Source organism: Ipomoea triloba, chromosome 1, assembly GCF_003576645.1.
Source record: "Ipomoea triloba cultivar NCNSP0323 chromosome 1, ASM357664v1".
Taxonomy (NCBI): Eukaryota; Viridiplantae; Streptophyta; class Magnoliopsida; order Solanales; family Convolvulaceae; genus Ipomoea; species Ipomoea triloba.
The window spans coordinates 1,904,344-1,921,797 of NC_044916.1; the positions used below are offsets into that span (position 1 = coordinate 1,904,344).

The following is a 17,454-nucleotide window of genomic DNA, read 5'->3' on the forward strand; positions in this document are numbered from 1 at the left end:
GGAGGTGGGGGGTGGGTTTGGGTTGGTAGATTTAGTTGAAGAGTTGGTTCATAGAATTAATTGAAATAGTCAAGTGAGAACGTGGATAGTGGATACTAATTTCATTTGTTCGTTTTGATAGTGTACTCCGAGAGTAGGATCTATACTATTTATAATTGTGGAGTTTTACTACATGGATTCACATTCTCTACTTCACTTTTACTCCCTGAGTGGCAAGATATGATAGGTTATCTTCATCTTGTGGGTCTCAAGAAAAGTGTCAACATTAAATTTTTGTGTGTGAGAGAGTAAAAGTTGGGAGTAGAACTTGGGAGTCCAAGTAGTATTTTTCATAATAGTGTACTCACGTATGTTCACTATTAATTCTATGCTCTATTAAACAAGCATTTCTAAATATACTGTTATAATTATAGAAATGTTATCGCGCTTTTTTCTTCTATTTTTTTTTTAATAAAAATTTTCAAGTCTTGATCATGCTGAATAGACATATAAGATTAGTCTACACGTTTTCACGTAATTACTAGTTCTCATGTGAGTCAAGCTATACACATGACACGTACACATGAACACAATTCAATATATTATATGTGTATCTATATGAAATCATTCAAAGGTTATAATCTATTATTCACACTATCTCATTTTTAAGTGTTTAGTTCAGTTAACAAGAGTTTATTAAAATTATTTAAAATTTAAATTTTTATAATATTAAGTTTAACATTACTATATAAAATTTATATATTTAGAAACTAAATTAAAAGTGTTATTATACCCAAACAATTTTTTTGAAAAAAAAGAAGAAGAAATATTAAAGAAAATAACTAAAAAAGAAAGAGTTAGTTTAACAGTATAACATGTAAAATGGAAAAAAAAAATGGAGTATTAGTATAATTTTCAAATCAAATTAATTGGCAAATTTTAGTTTGGTAAAATTAGAAAATTTTCAATTTAAACACCCTTATATGATCAAATGTAACCCCATTACTACCATACAAGATATGTAAATCACATTAACAAAATCGTATTGAACTAGGGATGTCAACGGGGCGGGGCGGGGCGGGGAATGGGGTCCCCGTCCCCGTCCCCGAAATCTTCCCCCATTCCCCGTCCCCGCCCCGTTCCCCGGAGGGGATGGGGAATAATTCCCCATCCCCATCCCCGCGGGGATTTTTCGGGGACGGGGAATCCCCGCGGGGATTTTTTTGAATTATGTAAATTTAACCAAGAAACTAATATTATGAAAAAATTATATTGTTACCGTAAAAGAGAATTAGTTTACCGTAAATGTTTAAATATTTATTAAATGATAGCGTATAGACATCAAATACAAGGTATTTCTACTAGTTTATTTCAATATAAACAGTTAAAGGTATTTCTACTAGTTTATTACTTTATTTCCACTACTAGTTTATTTCCAATTTTCTACTACTAGTTTATTTTCAATTTTCCATTGCTTATTTCTCATCATGTTATTCATGTCCAACAAATAAATTCTTTCTAGTTTTCCAGGATATTTTGGAGTGTAATAAACAAATAATTGTCACTGATTATTTTTATTCTTTATTTAATTTATAATTCATAACAATCTACATTTTATTAAGTAAATTCACTTAAAAAAAATCAAAACTAAGTAAATCTGCAAACTGAACTATGTAATCTGCAAACTAAGTAAATCTGCAAACTATGTAATAAACCTACATTTTATTAAGTAAATATGCAAAATTGATAATCATAATAGTATTTAATCAAGCCTTTGAAATCTATATATATCATGATTCATGAAGGTGGCCTGCCAAATAGTATAATATGTAACATTTACCATAAACTAGCTGACAAATATTAGGGAAATTTATAAACAAAGAAGTAAAAGAACTAGACACCTAAAGTCCTAAACAAAGAACTAGCTTGAATATATAATTCGTGTATATATATAAATATATAATATATAATATACGGGGACGGGGCGGGGATCGGGGATCGGGGTCGAGGTCGGGGTCGGGGCGGGGGATACATTCCCCGTCCCCGTCCCCGCCCCCGTCCCCGGCGGGGATTAGGAATTCCTCCCCATCCCCGCCCCTGTTCCCCGAATTAATTCCCTGAACCCGCCCCCGTCGGGGCGGGGATCGGTTTTCCCCGTCGGGGCGAGTTAAATTGCCATCCCTATATTGAACTGATAACATTTTGATATGAGAATTATATTTTACCTATGCCTTTATGAAATTGGGCAGCTAAAGCTTAAGTTCAATTACTTATGAATGATTTAAAGTTAATTTAAATGATAAGTAATGAACTCAAACATTTCTGATTTATGTTCTTAGAAAATTTGTTGTGTGTATAACTATCGCAGTTTGTAGTTCATCCAAATAACAAATAGGAATAAACAAGTAGTAAAAAGACTCCAAAATTGATAACCCAGTTCGAAGATATCTACTCATACGTCTGGGGGCATCACATGAAGAGATTGTCTGATTCTCCATTGAACTCAAAGGAAATGATATACCAAGCCACATTAATGAACACGAAGTGCTCTAAACTTCACAGCTACACCATAGCTAAACAATGCGGAGCATCTTCTTGAAAGAATTGACGAAGAGATCTCTTAATCACTCAAATTGAGACTCTCCTCAATTGCAGCACACTAGTGTTGTCTCCATGTGATGAACAACCCATAAACAATAATGATCGTGATAATTGACTTGACTTAGAGTTGCTTAATTACTTTTCTCTGAGAAGATCTTCAATAGAATAACCGTCTTGAACTTTAGCTCAAACTATCTCTTTAACTAGTTCAGTCTTCAATACTCTGAGTATGATATGAGACCTACTTGAACTAACTCTTTATGCTAATACAGATTTTATCTACCTAAGTACAAACTAAGGATTGAACTAAATCTTGAATAACTACTCTATTCTATAAAACATTAGCAACACAAAGAGAGAGGTAAAAGATAATTCTTTTATAACTCCTTTTTTCACAAGTAATCATTTTATTAACACTTTCAAAACAGGACATAATATAACTTTATCAAATATAATACTAGGAAATATGATTCCTAGGAGCATAGAGCACAAGTGACATGCATTATCTAGAACTTTCCTTCAATTTTAACCAAGAGTTTTACTTCTCGATCTTTACATGCATGGATATCCAACATCCAAGCAATCATGACATCATTACTCAAATTTATTTAATCAAATGTGCACATGGATTTGGGCATTAGGCTTGTTGAATTGGCATATGATCATGTGGAACACATTCAGCATTATATTTTACTCAATTTTTTTGTTGTCATCCCACTTGTATGTATCCTTAATATACAAATTTAAGATACTTGTCAAGACTTTGTCTTGCAATAATGAGTTTGAGTATCTGACTTACTAAATTAAACCTCATTAGTTTAATGTTGCCGGCCTCATAAAGCAAGCAAGCAAGCATACAATATTAAAACTACTTACAAATCATCACTTCATTTCTCTATTATATTTTTGTTTTATAACACCATCATATCCCTACTGGCATTGTTTTAAAAATTTAATTTCCTCTTAGAATGGATCTCTTCAAGGAAGAATGTCGTTTCACTGAATCGTTTCTACATTGGAAGCTCATTGAAAATATTACAAGATCGTCTTTATAATTAAAAAAAAAAATTGCATGTAAAACTAGTCCAATTTCTTGCACAACCTACAAGCAATGACTAAGCTAAAGATAAAGATTATACTATTCTAAGCTAGCGCAAAAGAATAAGCTAAGTACGCAATGACTTCTAGTTTAGACTAGCGCTACAAACACTATTCATATAGCTACTTAAAAGTAGTCATTGTGAGTAAGCCGCAAAACGGATATTTTGGTTATAATTTAGGAGTCAGTTGCCCGTGAATAATAAGACGCTTAGCGACTTCCTTATTGAATTCATATATTCTCTTCAATAAATTTTCATATTAGAGTAGAGGCAACAGATTAAACGATCTCTGTCTCTATACTTCGAAACAATACTCTTCTTCAACCTTAGGGTTTATCTTGAAAAGAAATGCATTTCAATGGTCTAATTCAAAAAAAAAAAAAAAAAAAAACTTATAGGACTATTAATACTTATGCATATTTAATAAACTAGAAGTATATATCTCTATATTTTTATATTTATACATTTCTCCTATGTTATTTCATATTTCGTTTTCATTAGATCGAGTGCTTAAACTCAACGACAGTATTCGATAGTCATTTACTCACCAAATTCAGATTGCACTTCCAATGTTTGGCTCTTACTTATGACACACCCTCCATAAGATTCTAAACTATTGTATTAAATGCCATATTGTACGTATTAACAACTTTATATGGTAAAAACTTCCAAATTTTCAAAAGGCATATATAGACACAAAAGAAAACTCTAGAGGAAGCCTTTACTAACAATAAAATAAATAAATAAATAAATAAATAAATAAGAGGTCATGCACTGGAGTGGTCAATAATATAATGATGTCGTGTGATTGTATATCCATTGTCATGTAGGATTGAGCTGTACAATGGTGTAGGGCTCACTCTAATAAGTGCCAACCATAATTGTTAGATTAGACTAATTAAATGTCCAATGATATAAACAAAAAAAAGTGTGTATATATAGAGAGATTTAAGATCATATGAAATCACTTGTTTAGGTGAGATTGTAAGATTAACTTGTTTATCAATGCTTAAGTGTGTGCGAGGGCGATTGATTTAAACCATTAAAATTTATCAGATTGATACACAAGATTTGATCTCATAGAAACCCCACCCCTACCCCCACACAGACACACACATATATATACTCAAATGAAAAAGTAGTAGAATTAAAATAATATTTTATTGTTATTATAATGAAACTAATGTAGTTAAAAAATAAACTTGAAGTATAATTAAAGTGATATTTCATCGTTATTATAATAAAACTAGTGTGTGAAAAATGAAAATAAACAACATAACACATACAATATATAACATATATTGTGAAATAAAACTGAAGTGTAATTAAAATAATACGATGTCGTTTTACTTCATGGTCCACATGCTACATGGAGCATGTTCCATGATAAAATTTGCCAAAGCTCTTCTGCTTTCTTTATTTTGAAAGTAAAACCACCAAACCAATCTCCCCATTCATTAGGATTCCTCTGGTTGCAACTATTCCCAATTGCCCTTTCCATCTTCCATCAGCATTAAACTTAATGAAGAAATTTTTAATTACTATTAGAATAACTATAGTATGCCAAGACCTTGCATTGTGATTTAGTGACACTAAATTACACTCTCATTTGAGAGGTTGTAGGTTTGAGCCTCAATAGTGGAGGTGATATTGACTTTTTGTGTTCAACAGGTTGGAAAGTAATTATGACAAAATCCTACCAATGACACACACACACAAAAGAAGAAGTAAGAATTTAGTATTGTTTTTTTTTTTTTAAATAAGAATTTAGTATTGTTATAGACACTAATATACAATATTGTCCTATGGAAAAAGCAATTTGGTACACTTTGTCCCTTAATCAGACTTGTTCAGTGCGAACCAGGATTAGTCTGAGTATAGTACGGGTTTAAAGGTGTCTCTTACAGTTAGAACATGGGAATTAGTCTGAGTATAGTACGGGTTTAAAGGTGTCTCTTACAGTTAGAACATGCTCAGGACACCTCGTGGTGGTCTGACAAAAAAAATAGACACTAAAATACAAGCATTTAGGAGCATGTAATCTAGTTGAGGCTAATTGAGATACATCTTAGGATTTGCCTCATTCACCCGGAATAGTGAATAATGGTTCTTACAATTTGGAGTATAAACTTATTATTATATTTTACAAAAAAAAAAAAAAAAAAAAAAAAAAAAAAGTTTAAAGGGCAGCACTTTCTTCCCACCCTGCTTATATATATGCACTTATCATAGTGAAGTTTCTCATTGTCCCATAGCCAAATAAGTTGTAGAGTCTTCAATAGATTATATTATTGTTTGAGATAGAGAGAATATGGGGAGAGAGATTGTGAGATCAAATGATGAGAATTTGGAGTTGTCTGCATCTTCTTCTCCTCTTTCTCCTTCTTCTTCTTCTTCTTCATCTTCATGGAGTTTGGAAGAAGGTGATGACAATAAGAGAATGCCATTGCTGGCTCTCAACCATGTCTCCTTTGTCTGCAAATCTGTCCCCAAAACTGTCCAATTCTATGAGCAAGTTCTGGGTTTTGTCCTCATCAAGAGGCCCTCTTCCTTTGACTTTGAAGGAGCTTGGTATGTATATATACTATGCCCACACACACTACAAAAACATCACGAATCTCCTTGTGATCCTTTACCGGGTAGGATCACAAGGTAGGATTTACCTAGTGCACACTTTCGAGTTGTAACTGTGAATTTTCCTGGTCACTGAAAAATCATCGGAAATCCAGTGGATGCTATTTTCCGACTGCATTGTAAAAATGGAAGCTATTTCCGACCACTTCATGCCGTGGTCAGAAATAGCGACGAGCGATTTTTCAGATACCCTAAGTGGTCGGAAATATGGTCAAAATAGCCATTTCCAACCGGAAATTGCTGATTTCCGACCACGATGGTCGAAAAATCGGACATTTCCAACCGTGTGTATGCACACCCTACATTATAATGTCCGATACTAAATACGTGAAGACATACACATCTAGAATTGAGTTTCGAATTAAATACTATTGAATATCCTAGTTAGTCAAGATCAACATTTTAAGACCGAACCCGTAAACGTATATATAACTATCAATTTTTGAAACGCCCATTAGGATGTCTGACCCTAAATACTTGTCGAGATCCTAGTTAGTCACTTAGTCATGTACATGTCCAAAACACAACCTTAAACAACTACAAACTCAAAAGCCACATGATGTCAAAAACAAGATTTACATCTTTAATTTTCCGCACGCACTTAGCTCACTGATTTAGTAATACTGCTGCAGGTTGTTCAATCATGGCATTGGGATCCATCTCCTGGCTGCAGAGAATGTGGGCATCACCAAGAAAGGGAAGATAAACCCTAAAGACAACCACATTTCATTCCAGTGCTCAGACATGAACCTCATCATCAACAAACTAGGTGACATGAACATTGAATATGTGACTGCAAAGGTTAAGGAAGGTGGTGTGATTGTGGATCAGCTCTTCTTCCATGACCCTGATGGCTACATGATTGAGATCTGCAACTGTCAGAATCTACCAGTTTTGCCCCTCTCCTCCTGCCCTCTCAAGAACACCAACAACAATTCCATCAATCACCAAACAAGCCCTTCTTCCCCTTATGATGGTAAGTCACTAGTTGTTCATTCAGTTAGTTCAGTTTTCCTGATGTGGTTAAATTTGTTAGAATAAATCACAGAATTTATATGTTTATTTTTTAATATACTCCCTTGTCCCATTTTACATGTCTTACTTTCCTTTTTAGTTTGTCCCAAAATATTGTCCTCTTTTCAAAATTGAACATCACGATCATTCTACTTTTTCCAATTTACCCTTATGACTTTTGCATTCTTTATTGTTTTTATGTCCAAAAGTAAAAAAGTGAGGGATATAATTGAAAAGCACACCTCATTTACTTTAATTTCTTAAAAAGCGTGTAAAAAGCAAATGAGACAACCATTTAGGGACCGAGGGAGTATATACATTTTGACTCGAACTAATCAAAATACAAAATTTTTTAAATTGATAAAATCTTTCGCTTAAATATAGTGCAGTTATTGAACGGTTAACTGAATTAATTCGGTTCGATTGGTTATACTTTATGCATGAAAAGTTGTACCCAATTGGGATTTTCTTGAACTTGTAATTTTAATTTAAATTTTGAATATGAATTGCAGGGAGGGGAAGCTGGAAGAAGCCATGTTGTGCTGGAGAAGTGGAACATCTTATGATGGAGAATTTAGCTGTGGACATGCTGGATATTTCCTTTTGAAATTCTACAATAAATAATTATTAAAAGGGGGAAAATAAATTAAAGAAAAATCCCTTATTATTAATTTTTTGTAAAGTTCTTTATACTATTTATGTATGGAGAGACTGAAATGTAAACCATTACGTACCGATCGAGAATCAATATAATACGTATTTCTTTTAGCGTGCGTTTGGTTTATGGGTTTACATATCATGAATTATGAGAAAAAAAAATCATAGTTAGTATTTAGTTGACAACTTTTTAAAATATAAGTATATAACTATAGAATTTGATTACCATGTCAATTAAAAACCTCATTCTGATCCCTATCATTCCATCTTATTGATAATCCGATTTTTAAGTTTGAATTATTGCTTTTAGATTTTTGTTTTGATTTTTTTTGTTCATATTGGTGCTTTGGATGCCATTATATTAGGATCAATTACCTTAATTTTTTATTTTTAGATTTTTAAAACCTTTGTTCCCGTTATAGGGTCATACATAACCAAACATTATTGTTGGTAATCATTCTAATTCCACACTACTACCAAGTTATATCAATAGCATGCAAAATCGCCCATGACGGGCTCAACTGCGAGTGAATTGGCAATAATCGAACTTGTGACATTTTGGTATGAAAAAAAAATCAATTGCATTACTTTTTTCTTTTATTTTTTTTGTAGGTGACGAGAAAAATTCATAGTCACTACTCGAGGATGTACATTGAGTAAAGCAACCTAGGTTGCCCTAATCAACTAAGGACCACAATAAGGTAAATCAGCTAATTCGCCCACAGTTAACCAATTTAAACCAATAAGATCAATAAACTACTCTTAGTGAGAGTCAAACTTAAAATATTGTGATTAGTAAATTAACGGTGGTATTAATTTGATTGAGATTGCTGCAAATCAGTCGCATTCTTAAGTTTACTAGTGGCCACTTGGGAGTTGGGAGTCACTTTCAAATGGTTAGAACGAAGTATGAAACAGTACATCAAATATGCATATTTTCACATCCCGCTTTTTGTAGAGAAATGTAACTTAACTCTATAAATAATGCCAGTAATAATTGGTAGTGATTTTAAGGATCAAATATAAATATTTTTTAAAATAAAATAAAGATGTGTTTAGTTGATAGGTTTAGCTATCAGGAATGGGTATTAAAGTCATTGTTATTGTTTGGTTGACAAGTTTTTAGAACATTACTATGTGTTTTGATTGCTCTCTTAATTGCAAAACTCATTCCTTAATAAAATAAGGGTTTCATTTCCATTCCTCATCCGCTTCCCCAACTATTAATAATCATTCTCATTCCACCCTACTATCAAACATGCAAAATATTTTCACCAAAATTCATTACCATCACCAAATATTTGATACCCACCATTTCCGATTTTCATGTGCGAACCAAACATACCCTAAAACTTTTAACAAAATACATCAAATATGCATATCCTCATATCCCGCTCTCTTAATTGCAAAACTCATTCCTTAATAAAATAAGGGTTTCATTTCCATTCCTCATCCGCTTCCCCAACTATTAATAATCATTCTCATTCCACCCTACTATCAAACATGCAAAATATTTTCACCAAAATTCATTACCATCACCAAATATTTGATACCCATTCCATTTCCGATTTTCATGTGCGAACCAAACATACCCTAAAACTTTTAACAAAATACATCAAATATGCATATCCTCATATCCCGCTTTTGTGTAATAACCTGCTAACCATACAAAAAAAATAAACTACATTTGTATGACTTTGTGCAACAGACTTAACTAAGATGGTGTTAATCGAGATATTATTAACAAAAATTATACTCGTGACCTTTAAGTACAAAAATTATATTTTATTCACCTCGTCACCCTTTCAAACCAAATATAATTTTTTAATTGTCATATGAAGTAGTCAATTTACCCTCTCGGTGACGGAGAAAAAATGTGAGTGTGAATTCCCAATTTCAAGGACTTAGAGCATCATTATCAGTTGAGTTATTTCGCGGTAATTTAGGAGTTTTTGTAAGTGTGATTAGGAAAGAGAAAGTGGGAAGAAAGGGAAAAAGAAGAAAAAGAAAAGAGAAAACAAAAAGAAATTCTGAAAATTAAAAAAAAAAAATACAAAAGTAAGTCCAAAGTCAAAGTGGCCGCCAGCTGGCGGCCACTCTGACGCGCCCCAGCGGGCACATGGACAACACGCGCCCGTTGGGGCGCAATGTTGCGCCCAACGCGCAATTCGGCGACTTTTCTTTTTTTCTTTTTCTTTTTTTTTCCTGACATGATACCACCATTTGCAGGAGAATTAACTCCTCCCATTTTAACCTTCACATCAGTCCATTGAAGCAAGCTAAGGATAATTCTCTTACATGAACTCCACAATCTCCACAGATGGAGATGCTCTTGTATTATGGGGACAAGGAAGAATGCAATCGGCAAATATGGGAAAATATATAGTTGGGCCCCACCGGATTCGTTCTTTATTGGGGATTTAGTTGTTTGTCCCCCGCTTTAAACACAATTGGGCCCTAATAGTGGGCCCTAATTAATGGGCCTAATTCAATCGTGGTTCACGTTTATTGGGGCCTAATTATTACCGTTTATTAAAAAAGCGTCAATTTATGTCGTGGACCAGAGTGCACAATGCATTGTGTATCTCATATTAAAATGTTAAGAGGATGAGATTCTGTATATTTTGTGTCAATATTCTGTGTATTCTATTTTGTGTCAATATTATGTGTATTTTAGACAACCGTTTTGTGTATTCTAGGCAACCTTTTTGTGTATTCATGTTAGTAACACATGTTGTGATGTGTTTGTGCATTCGAATGTTATAATACACAGAATATAAGCTCAAGTATTATCTCTTATGTTCCATGTTTTTCAAATTTCACAATGTTGTTTAAATATTCACCTTTTGTCGTGTATGTTTTTGTGATCTGATGAACTTGTGTGTGTTTTTTGTTCTTGCTTCTTCATCAATGTTTTTGTTGTTGTTCAATTTACAGTTATATTTTAGTTAAAAAAAAATAACTGTAATGAGATTAATTGTTACGGCACGGTTTCGAACCCCCTCCCAAGTCCCACCAAGTGTAGATCCACGCACCCCTCCAACTTCATCAACGTTGTATATTATTTATTATTATCTCTTGTGCAATTTAAAAAACTATATAAATAAATAATGGGTCTTGAGACGACTAACTAGTCGAGAATTTTTTTTTTTTCTCCATAGCCTTCCACAAACTCCTCTATAATGGTGTCTCTAACCATGGCATCATAACAAGTCCTAAATGAATTTTTTTAAAATAAGTTATAAGCTCCTAAATAAGATCTGCCAAATAGAGTCATACATGTATTTAAACATGGGCTACAAAATAAAATCTTTTTAATTCGAGTAAGTCTATAAAAACTCATAATTTCTCATTCCTAATGTCTTCATTAAAAATCTAATATTTTATTTATTATTTACGTACTATAAACTAATATCTGTAGTTAACTAAACATGTGAATGTTGAAATGTATGTCACGTAGACATTAGACATAGATGACATGTGGATGAATTATTATATGTAGGTAAAAATAGGCCAGTATAGAAAATGTTGAAATATTATTTAAAAGTATCAAGTTAAAATTCTCAAAATATTAATTAATTATCGAATATCATAAAAAGAGTTTATACAATGATTAAATATAAAAAGGACTTTAGTAAAATAAAGACATGTTTTTTTTTTTTGAAAATAAAGACATATTGGAATGTGCAAATTATGAATTGATTTTAGGAGGAAAATATTGCAAAACTCTTATAATTGGTTATGAGAATATATGTTGTCATTTATTTGAAAAATTATAATTAAAATTTGTAAATTCTCAAGTGAGTGGAATATGATTCTCATACCTAAAGGTCACGAGTTCAATTCTTATCAACACCTTCTCGATCAAGCTCATTGGCATGGTCTTCATAGTGCGACTTACCTTTCTTGTGTGCTTTGCAAGCTATTACATAAAAACGTAGTTTATCACGTGCACACATTCAAGTAGTTAAGGTCGATTTTCCTTATTACTCAAAAAATTTGTAAATTTATATATAAGAGTCAAGTTTACCTAATCCACTTATTATGCACACACCTAAATACTAGTTGCAAATTTTCCTAATCACCCAAAAATCGTTAATTCAATATGTAATTATCTACATATATACTTTAAAAATAAAAAATAATTTAACTTGTACATCAATCCCATCTTCAAATATGGAATCATCATGTGGGACATGCTTACATATCTGCATGAAAAACGACTTATACAAAGCAAAACGGCAGGAGGGAGTTCATACTTGCAAATCTCATCCTCAAATATATGCATGGTAAGTAACATAGGTAAGACTTTTTTTTTTTTCCTATAACGCTTATTACTATGAAAATAATTTGAATTCAACGAATCATATAACCTTTCAAATTATATATTAGTAGTTTGTTTACTAGTTGATTGTCTCAATAATTTTTTTACATGCATGTTAATCAGCATAAATACTAATGGTGTTGGATACAATTAAGTATATATGATATAATTGTTTATACTGTGTATCATTAACACATGCATTTATAATACGTGATATCATCAATTACATATATTACTTATTATCAAACACCTTGAAATAAGTCATTAATTAAGAAATAAGTCACAAATTGATTATGCTAGCTCTTATTTGTCTTCTAACATCAATGTATATAGTAGTAATAACATGTGATTCATTGATATTGTATGAGATTCCTTTTGAGTACTTAAATTCAATTCCTTATGCAATCAAACTACTACCAAACCATTTTGAAAATAATACCTAAACATTTTCCATACAATGGTGTAAGAATCAAAATTAAATCAATATAAAAAAAGTTAGACAAGACTTAAAATATAGGCCATGTTTAGCAATCAATTATATTATATTTTATATGCTGATAATTTATTATATTGTCCATACCAACAAATATTTAATAAAAAAGAACTTAGTTTCAATTCAAAAAAGATAAAACAGTCGAGTGGATGAAGCATGATTTTTGTGTCTGAATAGTCATGAATTTGATTTTTTTCATTCTTTCGAGTGCAATTTACTTAATGCACGCTTTCATAAACATTAGAATAATATGATTTTTTTTTCTGTTTCTCATATCTCCTAATAATCATCTCTTACTACGTGATAATAAAACTCCTTTTATTCATTGACTACGGTAAAATAAATTTGATAATCTTATCTTAATTTAAAAACAAAGTCTACTTATTAATCAAACACAAAAACAATCAATTACATATGTGAATATTATAATGTGAAATCATAATGGGAATGTAATATCACCCACTAGACATTTTTGAGATTTTTTTTTTCCAAAATGGTTTGGTAGTAGTTTGATTGCATAAGGAATCTCATACAAATGATACAATATCAATGAATCACATGTTATTACTACTATACATTGATGTTAGAAGACAAATAAGAGCATAATCAATTTGTGACTTATTTCTTTAATTAATGACTTATTTCAAGGTGTTTGATAATAAACAATATATGTAATTGATGACAAGTGGTGATTGATGAAAAGTGACTTTTGTAGAGATGATATATAGTATTGCTCTTTAATGTATAATAGGATCGAACCATTAATGAGCAGTAAGTAAATATAAAGAGTGATGTTACAATCTCCTTATATTTTTATAATATTTATCTCCTTATGTGATAACATGGTTGATTTTTTGTATTTGATTAATTAGTAAATTTATTAAATTACAAACTTGAAGACTCTTTACCACTGAGGCTTGTGGAAGATGTAGTAAATAAGTAAATTTTTGTTTTGTCCACGATGTCAGTTATTCAGGTAGGGGTAGGACCAAAAACCATCAAATTATATCATGCACTTCGAGTCGTCATTGTAAGGTAAATCTTGATACATCTTCATTTTTAATGTACTATATATTTAATTTTAGTATGTTCATTACATTTTAATACAATTTCATTTTTAATGTATTACAAGTCAAAATAAATATGTAATAATACAGTAAAAATGAAAACGCATACACACCCGTGTTTGGTTTTTTAGGCCATTTTACCCCTGAATCGGATCTTCATGTTTGTCCCCGGTTGTTATTGGGCTATGGGAATTTGGGAACAGCCTGGACCATTGTTAGATCAGACTAGCCCAGTGGGCCTATTAATAAACTTCAGGCCCATCAACAATCAAGACCACTTATGGGTTTGGAATGGGCCTTAATAACTTGGAGCAGCCCAATTCCATTAGTAATTCTTTTTTTGAAAATATTCCATTAGTAACTTGGAGACCATGGAAAGAAAATACTCCAATAATAATAATAATAATAATAATAATAATAATTAATCATCATTTTGGCCCCTCAATTGTTTCTCAACTGCCAATGTAATCCCTATTTTCAATTTCAACTAATTTGATCATCGAATTGTTTAAAATTTCATCAATTTGATCTCTGAAAAAGTTTAATTGACGAAATTTTAAACAATTTGATGATCAAACTGGTTGAAATTAAAAACAATGTACTACATTGACAATTGAAAAATAATTAAGGGACTAAAATGCTAATTTCTCCTAATAATAATAATAATAATAATAATAATAATAATAATAATAAACCGAATACACCATTGAATTTGTCAAGTTTGTGCAATTATGCTATTGAACAAAAAACGTGCATAATTACAATATCAAACGAGCAAACAAAAAATGCAATTCGCCTAATTTTCTAGTTACTTCCCAGTTCCCAGTTCCCAGCTGATGTGGCATTTATCATTTTTTTAAAATGAATTTTCCTTTTCCTTTTTGTTTTTTATTAAATACGTGGATATCCTACATATATAATCCACGGTGAGTATTTTTTTCACTCTTGAAATTTTATGTTTCTCGAACAATAGTAGCCTCGGTGTGTGCTGCTAGTAGTTCTTCGAGTTAAAGAAAGACAAGCTTGCAATCAATATATTTTGGTTCATGATTGCTAATGACTTTCCGTGGAAGAAATTGCATGAAGGCCATTGTTTATCTTCCTGCACCCACAAAATGGTATAACTACTTAGTACTTGGTAGTTTAAGATTAATCCTACATTAATTAGAACAAAGATCCTAAATCAATGTCCAACTTCACCCCTATAAAATCATCAAATTTTGTTCTCTTTTCTTAATAGTGGACGGAAATTTAAAAAATGTCAACCCTATTTTTACCATTCGTAATCACAAAATAGAAAGAACGGCATAACCTAGGGATGTAAATGAGTTGAACTCGGTCAAAGATCGGTTTGAACTCGATCAAATTCGAGATCGAGTGGCTCGTTTAACAATCGAGCCGAGCTCGAGCTCTAATGTTTTAGGCTCGTGGCTCAACGAGCCGCTCGCGAGCCATATATATATATATATATATATATTAAAATTAATAAATTTAAAATTTGAAATACTAAAAGTTTAAGATTTATAAAATTAAAATTCGAATTCAATGTTGATCTCGAGCTCTATATATTAAAATTTATAAATTTAAAATTTGAAATACTAAAAGTTTAAGATTTATAAAATTAAAATTCGAATTCAAGGTTGAACTCGAGCTCGAGCTCAAACAGCTCAAAAATTGCCAGGCTCAAGCTTGGCTCAGCTCATTTAGACTCCTATCATAACCAACTACATTTTCTTACCCCTAGGCTCGTTTAGTTCGGTATGAATCAATTCTAATGATCAAAATAATCAGAATTAAATTACGAATTTTTCAGCAGTGAAGCCAGGTTATATATATAGATGAATAATATACTCACCTATTCTTTCTTTTCTCCAGAAATTGCCTCAACGAGTTCCTTCTTACAATTGGTAACTCTGCATGCAATAATGGATTCACAAAACAATCAATTTATCCATCCATCAAAATGACAGTTGAATCAAGGAAACCAAAATGAACAAACTCTGAATAGCAAAAGATCACAAGAATGTAAATCAATTAATAATTCGTTCCCGTTTTAAATTAAGAAGGTCAATTGACCCTAACCAACTGGATTAAAATTGTTACTTATTATCTAATTAAAACTGAAATAACACAACCTGTTGGAAATTTTCCGGCGTACTGCTCCGGTCCACACCGCCGAGGATGTTTTGCCACTTCTGCCGCCGACAAACAACTCTCCCCTGCTAACAACATTATCGCCTGCGCCTGTCAGATCGACAAAAATAAGGTTAACCCACGACACAGACACACTATCCAGATGAAACGTTTATCACTATGCCAAAAATCTCACTATCATGATGAAACATTTATCACTATACCAAAAATCACACTATATATCCCGATGAAACGTTTATCACTACGCCAGAAGTCACACTGTCCCGATGAAACGTTTATTACTACGCCAAAAGTCACACTATTCTGATGAAACGTTTATCACTATGCCAAAAGTCACACTATCCTAATGAATCGTTTATCACTATGTCAAAAGTCACACTATCCTGATGAAACGTTTATCACTATGTCAAAAGTCACACTGTCCCGATGAAACGTTTATCATTACGCCAAAAGTCATACTATTATGATGAAACGTTTATCACTATGCCAAAAGTCACACTATCCCGATGAAACATTTATCACTATGCCAAAAGTCACACTATCCTTATGAAACGTTTATCACTACATCAAAAGTAGCACTATCCCGATGAAACGTTTATCACTATGTCAAAAGTCACACTACCCGATGAAACGTTTATCATTATGCTAAAAGTCACACTATCCTTATGAAACGTTTATCACTACATCAAAAGTCGCACTATCCCGATGAAACGTTTATCACTACGCCAAAAGTCACACTATCCAGATGAAATGTTTATCAATATACCAAAAATTACACTATCCCGCTGAAACGTTTACTACTATGCCAAAAATCACACTATCCCGATAAAACGTATATCACTACGACAAAAGTTATAACCACCAAACACTCACCTTATCAGCAGTAACATTGTCATAAACATGTACGCTGCCACCATAAAAGATTGTAAGCTGCGTTGCGGCGGCTGTTTCCGGCGATGAACTCAGTGCTCGCTCCGGCATGGAAGGCAGCCTGAAACCTGCAGTCATTTTCTTGCCGGCCGGCGGGGACATGCTCAGATTATAATTTCTCCGACGAATACTTCCGATAGATCGATCAAAACCTGTGGGAAGAGGTTTATTTAGCTTGGAAGTAATTAACGGCTGTGAAGTGGAGAAATTAAAAGTGTTATTAGATAACGCCGGCGGCAGGCATCTATCGATCTCCGATGATTTCGAAGCTGAAAGCCGGTTCTTACATGGGCCGTGTTTACCTCGTCAGATCCAACTACTTAGAAAAGTAATTAATCTAATCTATTGATGCTATATAAGTATATATGTTTTTAATTAATAGGATAAATTATTATATGGCAAGTTTTGATTTCTTGTGGCATATATGGATATAGTAATATGATATTTCTGAATCTTAATGTTAACATTTTTTTATAATTTAATATCGTACGTTGCTTGTGA

At 32.2% G+C, this 17,454-nt stretch overlaps 3 protein-coding genes across 4 annotated transcripts in view; 2 read left to right on the forward strand and 1 right to left on the reverse strand.

Annotated features, from left to right (window-relative positions):
- LOC116027221 (sterol 3-beta-glucosyltransferase UGT80B1) overlaps positions 1-17,454 on the forward strand; it is a 713,221-nt gene that overhangs the window by 229,599 nt on the left and 466,168 nt on the right. The gene's annotated exons all lie outside the window — the stretch shown is intronic.
- LOC116027623 lies at positions 5,945-8,096 on the forward strand. The gene is made up of 3 exons (XM_031269330.1): positions 5,945-6,251; positions 6,947-7,290; positions 7,841-8,096. The coding sequence occupies exons 1-3, from the start codon at positions 5,992-5,994 to the stop codon at positions 7,933-7,935; spliced, it is 699 nt and encodes a 232-aa protein (XP_031125190.1). The 5' UTR covers positions 5,945-5,991; the 3' UTR covers positions 7,936-8,096.
- On the reverse strand, positions 14,576-17,260 carry LOC116027822 (protein TIFY 3-like). Its single transcript, XM_031269584.1, has 4 exons — positions 16,897-17,260; positions 16,005-16,113; positions 15,725-15,782; positions 14,576-14,971 (listed from the first exon to the last, which is right to left on the reverse strand). Exons 1-4 carry the CDS (start codon positions 17,053-17,055, stop codon positions 14,923-14,925), a joined length of 375 nt encoding a protein of 124 aa, XP_031125444.1. The 5' UTR covers positions 17,056-17,260; the 3' UTR covers positions 14,576-14,922.

Bases quoted from the DNA above. Each gene is read 5' to 3' on its own strand.
- LOC116027623 (XM_031269330.1), top strand. From the start codon at position 5,992: ATGGGGAGAGAGATTGTGAGATCAAATGATGAGAATTTGGAGTTGTCT. The intron at 6,252-6,946 runs GTATGTATATAT...ATACTGCTGCAG, and splicing joins TTTGACTTTGAAGGAGCTTG to GTTGTTCAATCATGGCATTG. The intron at 7,291-7,840 runs GTAAGTCACTAG...TATGAATTGCAG, and splicing joins CCCTTCTTCCCCTTATGATG to GGAGGGGAAGCTGGAAGAAG.
- LOC116027822 (XM_031269584.1), bottom strand. From the start codon at position 17,055: ATGTCCCCGCCGGCCGGCAAGAAAATGACTGCAGGTTTCAGGCTGCCT. The intron at 16,114-16,896 runs GTGAGTGTTTGG...TCGATCTGACAG, and splicing joins ACAATGTTACTGCTGATAAG to GCGCAGGCGATAATGTTGTT. The intron at 15,783-16,004 runs GTTGTGTTATTT...TATTGCATGCAG, and splicing joins CGCCGGAAAATTTCCAACAG to AGTTACCAATTGTAAGAAGG.